Below are 7,739 nucleotides of genomic sequence, written 5' to 3' on the forward strand. Positions count from 1 at the left end.
GTCCTGTGCTTAGAGTCCCTTTCAGCCTCACACACGCACTGGGAGTACACAGCTGGACAGTAGCACCATGTGATGTCACCTGGGCGCCCAAAGGCCCCTATTCATTTGCCTGATTTTGGTCAATTAAACAAACTTCAGGAAGAATTACTGTGGTTTTTCAGGGAGGCTAGAGCTTTCTCCGGGATGAGGGCAAAAAAAATGAAATGAGTGGAAAAATCATCTAACAGTGCAAACTCCACACTACCCTGTAAAACCCACAAGAGCCACCGCAGGAGAGATTTGCAGGCAAAATAAAACCACTAACTGCACGATCCAGTCTTCTTTTAGGTGCCTCGTCTGTATTTACTTATTTCACTGGAGTGACCACCCGGTAACATAGTAGACACATTATTTCCATTTTACAGTTGAGGACACTGAGGGACAGTAGATTCAGGACGATGCCTCAAGTCTCACCCAGTTGGTGGGCGGTGGGGCTGGGATCTGAACAGGCTGGCTGGCTCCGACGAACCTCGGCTCTTCCCTACTCTGCTCTTATTTTGCGTGGAAACTAGGTCAGGATCAGGGAACTCCTGATCATCACCCTGAGGAGAAGCAAAGAGAAGACAACTGTGAAGCGCCCCACTCTGGGGCAGCGTCTGTGACCCAGGCCTTCGGACCGAGAAGGGAGAAAGGAATACCTCCTTCCCTATCCTGAAGCGCAGGGCGTTCCAGGTTTCGCAAGGAGTACTGCAGCCGCGGAAGGACCGGGCGAGGCTGCGCACCTGAGCCCAAGTCTCCACTCACCGGCCTTCCCTTGCCCGCTCACCTGCACGCGGGTACTTTTAGCCCTGGGCAAGCCTTGAGCCCAGGGCCGAGACCAAACCTGGGAAATTAAACAGTGTGCATGGAATGAAATGTGGCCCGTGGAAGGTGCCTGCAGCTGGCGGTTAACACCGGCAGTAAGAGGATCAACGCCCGGGCCGCTGGCTTAAAAATGGGAGTGGGAGTGCGAAGTGTGCGCGCTCCTTTTTACCCATTCGCGTTAGTTAATTTGGATGATAAGGGTTCGCGTTTAATCCCTTTGTGCGCCAGTGAATATCCTGAAATCGACAACCCCTGAGAGGGCACTCGCGGCTAGCAGAGCAACCTGGGAGGGTGCGGATCATGTCCAATCTGGCGTGAAGCAGAAAAGAAACATCGTGAGGAGACTGGAGGCAGCACCGAGAGGGACACCCTAGGGGTGCGAGGTGCAGACCGAGCCCTCACATCTGCCAGGCCGCAGCAGGTGGGCCGATGGCTTCCCTGAGGCCGAGCACCCCAGGCCTGGCTCTGCGCCCTGAGGCTCCCGGGTCCCACCAGCTAGAGGAGCGCCGCCTACCCACCCCTGCCAAGGTCTAACGACCCCAAGGGGGGCGCTGGGCCCTGCCATTTCCCTGCAGAGTAGAGAAAATTTAGGCAGGGTTAGGGGCAGGCAGAAAAGAAGAAAAATCTGAGATGCAGTCTCAGCTGTTCCCAGATGGAAAAGATTAGCGAGGTGAGAGTTCGGTGGCTCTAGAAAGGGCCATAAAACAAAAATCAGTTTTATCGTTTCACTCTGCAAGAAAGCTCACCCCCCACCCACACCCCGCAAGCTCAGAGCCCCCAGAGTATAGGATCCGAGGCAGCAAGTGTGAGCGAGGCCCGTCCTGGGGCAGGAGGCCTCTGGCCGCGGGGCCGGGCTGCCCTTAGAGGCGCAGGCGGCCAAGAGAGTTCCCAGCCGCCGCCGCCCCCCTCCTTCCCCTTGGGCCCGTCCAGCAAATTTCCTCCCTCGTTTCTGTTCGTGCCTTCCCTCCCTCCTCCTTCCCCCGATATTTTCGCTTTCTAAAACCATAAAAAAGAGATCAACTTCCCAAACTTCACGGGGCCCTTTTCAGTGACAAATATTGATGCCCAAAGTGTCTGCGCTCTCCCGCCCCCAAACGTTAAGAAAAGACGCCCGCGAAAGGGAGACATAAAAAGTTAACAATGCTGTGAAAATATGTTTGCAGAAAATAGACAATCGTTGGATTAAACGTATTCAAGTATGAAATAATGCCTTTTTGTGTCAAAACTTGGGCGATGGGCGGGTACAAAAGTTCCCTGTGGCAGCTACTTGCTCCCTTTGTGAGCCGTGCGCTTTGGCGTCTCCACTTGGGCGCATTACTCAGAGCCCTCTAAGCGCGATTGTTTCTCCCTTTCTAATGACATTTACCGGATCAAAACATGCTGTTAATTCGATCAGAAGGCTTCACCCTCCCTGACAAAGCCACAATAATTTCTCCTGAAGTTTGTTAAATTGACCAAAATTAGGCAAATGAATAGGGGTCTGTAGGCGCCCCCTCTCGCAGGTGACGTTGCATAATGCTTGCCTGGGCCAGCTGCATTCCCCCTTTTCTTCTCGGCCCACTCTTCTCCGTGTTGCCCCCCAATCCCCCCACCCGCCCCTTCACACACAAACACACACACACGCCCGCCAGTCTCTCCTCCCCCACCCTCTGGCATTATTAAAATTTAGCCCAATGAAACTATTCATACTTTTCAATGGACATTTTCGTATAGGATAATAGGCTACAAATTGAGCCTTTTCCCCCCGCGAAGAGGGAGCAGGAGGGGGGGAGAAAAGAAAGCCAGCGACGTGGTCAGAGAGTAGGGGGGAGCGTCGCGTGCCAAACAGCGGCGGGAGGGGCGAGGCGAGGCGAGGCGGGAGCCTCGTGTGCCAGCCGCAGCCCCACACCTGCCGGGATGTCCGGACAAATAAAGCGGTGTAAACAAAAAGGGGGGAGAAGGACGTGTCACCAAGTCGTGTGAGAAAAGCCTGGGAACAAACGGGGCGCCTCCGTCTCCAAGAGCTCTCCCTTGAACCCGGCGGAACAGCCTATTAAAGGCTTACTTAATTACTTTAATGACTCTGGACAGGCTTTAAAACGCACTCGGCGCTGGGACGGCGGGCTTGCTGGGATTTGTAAACAGGCGATCGTGTGAGACTCAGCGGTGGGACTAAAAGAGGCGACACTGTTTTGTGAGGGTCCTCGCCCCCCGGTGCCCGCGGCCGCTGCGCCCCTGCGCTCCGCGCCCGATACTGCTGCAGGCGCTCGCTCGCCCGCCGGCCCCAGTTTACCGCCTCCTTTTCCCGCCCGAGCTGTTGCCATGCAAATGTTATTCCTGGGCCGATCACGTGTCCTTTGAAGGGCCACGTGGATTAACAAAGCTGATCTGCCCCCAGCTCGCCCCCCTCGGCTGCTAATTTTTTTTTTCTTAACTTCTTTAAAACTGATCTTGAATGCATACATCCTCCAAACGCAGCTCCCCTAATCCTATGGAATAATTCAACTCGTGAATGCACTTGGAGCCCTAGATGACCGCTTTATAAGGCAGCCCTCGGAGTTGGGAGGCTGCAGTCTACCTGGGACACTCGAGGAGGCACACGAGGCGGAAAAGTGGACGGGTGCCCCGCGCCGCCGCCTCTCCCGAGGGCGCGTACTGACCAGGATGTCAGACAAGCTCAAGGAACGCAAAGTGAGTCAGCTGAGCCCAAATGGCACTTGCGCCCTGGTGGTGGAGGCATCTGACTCACCGACCCATCACTTGGGTGGACCGATGGCAGGGAAGTGCCCTCACGGGACTTTGAGTGTGGAGGAATCTCGAGTGGTTTGGGAAGGGGGTGGGATAGAGAGAGGAGGGTGCTCAGCCAGGGAGAAGTCCATGCCGGGAGGCTGGTGGCCACCTCCCCAAAGGCCTGGGTAGGGTGGCTGGAAGGGGAGCGCGCCAGCGCGGGCGTCAGAGGGCAGAGCTCAACTGGCCCGAGCGTGGCGGGCCAGGAGTCCCTTCCTAGAACGAATCTGAGCAGTGTGCGCGGCTGGAGAGGCGGTTTGCACCCAGCTGCTACAGCCGCGCCTTTGACGATTTCCCGGGCAAAGCCATCCTAAACGTACAACCCTCTGTTCGCAGAGAACCCCCGTTTCTCATAAAGTGATAGAAAAGCGGAGGAGGGACAGGATCAACCGCTGCTTGAACGAGCTGGGCAAGACAGTGCCCATGGCCCTGGCGAAGCAGGTAACGTTGGCGGCCCGGAGCCGGGTGCCAGGCGTTGGGAGGCCTCTGCGGCCACTCTGCGGAGACGCCTGAGCCTGCAGACACAGAGGACCTCACTTGCGGGCCCCTCCCGGGGGGGCCTGAGCGCAGGGCGAACCTCAGGAGGCTCTGGCGCAGATCCGCAGCCGCGTCCTCTCGCTGGTCCTCTCCAGCGCCACAGTGCCCGCCCAGCAGGCGCTGGGCCGCTGCGAGGGGCCCTTCCTCCTTTTGCAGAGTTCTGGGAAGCTGGAGAAGGCGGAGATCCTCGAGATGACCGTTCAGTACCTGAGAGCACTGCACTCCGCTGATTTTCCCCGTGGAAGGGAAAAAGGTGGGCACAGGTTAGGGAATGGGACGCCTGGGCCAGGCGCCTGCGCCACCCAGAGACTCTGCGGCTGGGAGGGGAGTGACAGAGTGTTCCCGAGAGCTCTACTAGAGCTCCACTCTCCGGGAGGGCAGGGGTCATGCGAAGGCGCCTCTCCCAGCTCGGCGACAGCAAGGCGGCGAGGGAGAACTGGTTTCCAGGGAGGCTGGTTCCACCGCCTCCTCCCGGGTGGGGTGGGTGGGGTCAGGCTCTCAGGGAAAGGGGGCGTTTGCGCGTGCCTCGCCAGTCTCTAAGACTGCGCAGAGGAGAGGGCGGGCCTCAAATGGGAACTTTGGCCAGAAAATGTGGTGGGAGGTGCCCTGCACCCGCTTTGGGCTCGCGTGGGGAAGGGGCGCTCAGGGTGTGTCCGTCCTACGGGCTTTCTCGTTCCTCCAGCAGAACTTCTAGCGGAGTTTGCCAACTACTTCCACTACGGCTACCACGAGTGCATGAAGAACCTGGTGCATTACCTCACCACGGTGGAGCGGATGGAGACCAAAGACACGAAGTACGCGCGCATCCTCGCCTTCTTGCAGTCCAAGGCCCGCCTGGGCGCGGAGCCCGCCTTTCCGCCGCTGGGTTCGCTCCCGGAGCCGGATTTCTCCTATCAGCTGCACCCTGCGGGGCCCGAATTCGCTGGTCACAGCCCGGGCGAGGCCGCTGTGTTCCCGCAAGGCTCTGGGGCCGGGCCTTTCCCCTGGCCGCCTGGCGCGGCCCGCAGCCCCGCCCTGCCCTACCTGCCCAGCGCGCCAGTGCCGCTCGCTAGCCCAGCGCAGCAGCCCAGCCCCTTCCTGACACCGGTGCAGGGCCTGGACCGGCATTACCTCAACCTGATCGGCCACGCGCACCCCAACGCCCTTAACCTGCACACGCCCCAGCACCCCCCGGTGCTCTGACGCCCACTCGCCCGCGAAATTTCTCCGCGCTTTGGGCGCTGTTTAGGAGAAATGCTGTATATATTGTACACATATTGTGTAAATATTGGGCTGGGGGAGGCAAAGAGTGAATGAGTCTTCTGAAGGATCTCCCCCTGGTAATAAACGTTTTCTGATAAAGACCCAAAGAGAGGGATTTATTTATTACCTTCTCCTCATCCGCAACCCATCCCCTCCGCGGTGCCCAGGGCGCAAGGCTGACAGGGTTCAAGGTAACAGCCCTCAGTAACTTGGTAAGGGGCACGCTGCGGAGTCTGAGGGAGAGGGACGTTAAATGGAGGTTCAGGCAGATACACTAGGCGTCGCTTAAGGGCGGGATTCGCGGCTCCCTGCACCCGCCCCGCGCGCATCTTGAGCATTAGCCTCAGAGAAACTGGGGAGGCGAAGAACACTGCCCTTGGCTCTCAGGAAAACGCAAATTGAAGGACCTGCCTGAAACTGACTTAGGCGGACTGTTGCCAGCTGCGACCCGGGCGCCCTTCCTACCCGGAGCCAAGTGCCCGACGCGCGCGCACCGCACGCCCGCGGGTCTGGAATGCGGCGAAACCCGGGCCAGCCGGGCGCGTGGCTGAGTTTACAGAATTAAAAATCCTCTAAAAAATACCAGAACCAAGTACAGTTCTGAGTTGCGGATTAGAAACAACATCGTTGATGACAACTACTCAGCGCCAGAGGCTTCTGAGAAGCTGGCGTTGCCTTTTGCGCACAGAGCAGGCCAGCTTCGGGGGCGCTGGGCGTCTCGGCGGGAGGTCGGCACCTGCCGGGTTGGGAGACGCCCCTTCCCCACCCCTTAGGGGATTGTTCCCTACCCGCCATCCTTTACCATTCGGACACTGGTGCAGGATGGAGACCTGGGGTCTCCGTTTAAGTTCTCAGGCTTGGAGAGAAAAGTCTTCCTTACCCTTTCCCCAGTGAGTTTTTTTTTTTTTAATCTCGCCCCACCCAGAACGTGGTGAGGAAAGTTTGGAATCCAGGAGAGACTTGGCTAGTGGTATTTTAGGGGATTGTGATTTTCAGTTCCAGGACATCTGTGCCCTACCCACAAAATAGCGATGCATCTAAAACGGCAAGCTAAAATCCTGTTTCTCTAAGACTCAAAGGGCAAAATAGGGCTCCCCGTTGTTTTATGTAAATGGGTAAAATAAACAATGTATCCAACTGGCTAAATTTGTGTTTGTGGGTATTTAAATTTTTCTTTGAACTTTTGTGCCTCATTAACTTTAATGCCTTTTAAATAAATAATTCGAAATTAGGTAGCACGTTTTCCTCTTTGTTTCCAGAGGCCATTTCGCTGAACTGTGGTGATTTGTCTTCTCTCAGATCCGCTGGAGGACTGTAAATTAACTTATTCTATTTTCTCTGGACAGGGTTTAAGAAAGCTCTGACCTAGACTGTTTGCTGAGGTCATGGAATGGGATGACCTGCAATTTGTAAACCATCAAACTTCATTATGCAGAGACGGGCAAAAAAAAAAAAAAAAAAAAAAAAAAAAGTCCCTCATTACATTGCCCATAAAGTGAAAGTTACACGTATTATGTTTTGCCAGGAGACAATCTTAAACTTTAGAAAAGGTCTTGCATGTGAGAGGTTCTTGAAATAACTTGTCTGTAAAATGTGAGCTCTCTCCTTTCTACGAAGTGATAGAGCTGGAGCATGGAAGTGAGAGTGAGACCAGGCGGCCCTCCCAGATAACAAATATACATTGAGCAATATGGGATAAAAACAAATTATGCAGAAATGGGGAGAATGGGTGGTGCCTATTATGGGAACACATGTCTTACACCCATTTTCATCAGCGCTGGATACAGAATATGAAGAAGGCCTTTCAGGGTTTTTTTTCCTCTGAGCATTAAGCCAATCTGAATTCCCTTCGGCAGTGAAGCATTAAAGATATAGTGTTACCCTGGAAATATAAATTATTAATATATTCAGCATTTTTGTCACTTCTCAACTGTTAACCAAATTAGACAAAACTTTCTTTTGCTAAGTCGATTTTCTCTTTGGGATTAGCTTTGGGAATGCACAGGGCCACCACGGTAAAAACTGCAGTCATTTACATATAATTTTGCAAACTTCCACTGGTCCATGACAGTCTTTGTACCTCAAATGTTGGTGTTCTTGATTTTTTTTCTTTTCTCATTTAACTGTGGAGGATAAAACCCTGCTTTGGATTTACAATGACTTTAGGATAAAAGTCTCCCTTCCCTTTCTCTCTTTGCCCCTTTCTCTCTCTCTCTCTCTCTCCCCCCACCCTGTGTGTGTGTACGTGTGTATGTTTTGTGCCTTTTTCTGAAACCTTCACCCAAAGTCCCAATTCTCCAGGCTTGGCTGAAAGTCAATCTTGGAATAGTTTGACTTTGCAAAAGATTAAA

General features: G+C 54.6%; 1 protein-coding gene across 2 annotated transcripts; it reads left to right on the forward strand.

Annotated features, from left to right (window-relative positions):
* The first annotated feature begins 3,049 nt into the window (after positions 1-3,049).
* On the forward strand, positions 3,050-5,495 carry HELT (helt bHLH transcription factor). Of its 2 annotated transcripts, none has more exons than XM_024246359.2 (4): positions 3,050-3,513; positions 3,946-4,050; positions 4,303-4,399; positions 4,829-5,495. In XM_024246359.2, the coding sequence occupies exons 1-4, from the start codon at positions 3,487-3,489 to the stop codon at positions 5,326-5,328; spliced, it is 729 nt and encodes a 242-aa protein (XP_024102127.1). In that variant the 5' UTR covers positions 3,050-3,486; the 3' UTR covers positions 5,329-5,495. The 2 variants fall into 2 exon arrangements, with proteins under 2 accessions (XP_024102127.1, XP_024102128.1); XM_024246360.2 differs by having other exon boundaries at positions 4,832-5,495.
* Positions 5,496-7,739: the final 2,244 nt, after the last annotated feature.

Source organism: Pongo abelii, chromosome 3, assembly GCF_028885655.2.
Source record: "Pongo abelii isolate AG06213 chromosome 3, NHGRI_mPonAbe1-v2.0_pri, whole genome shotgun sequence".
NCBI classification, from domain to species: domain Eukaryota; kingdom Metazoa; phylum Chordata; class Mammalia; order Primates; family Hominidae; genus Pongo; species Pongo abelii.

Excerpts from the sequence above, each read along its gene's own strand:
- HELT (XM_024246359.2), top strand. The coding sequence starts at position 3,487 with ATGTCAGACAAGCTCAAGGAACGCAAA. Across the intron at positions 3,514-3,945 it reads ACAAGCTCAAGGAACGCAAA|AGAACCCCCGTTTCTCATAA; the intron begins GTGAGTCAGCTG and ends CTCTGTTCGCAG. Across the intron at positions 4,400-4,828 it reads TCCCCGTGGAAGGGAAAAAG|CAGAACTTCTAGCGGAGTTT; the intron begins GTGGGCACAGGT and ends TCGTTCCTCCAG.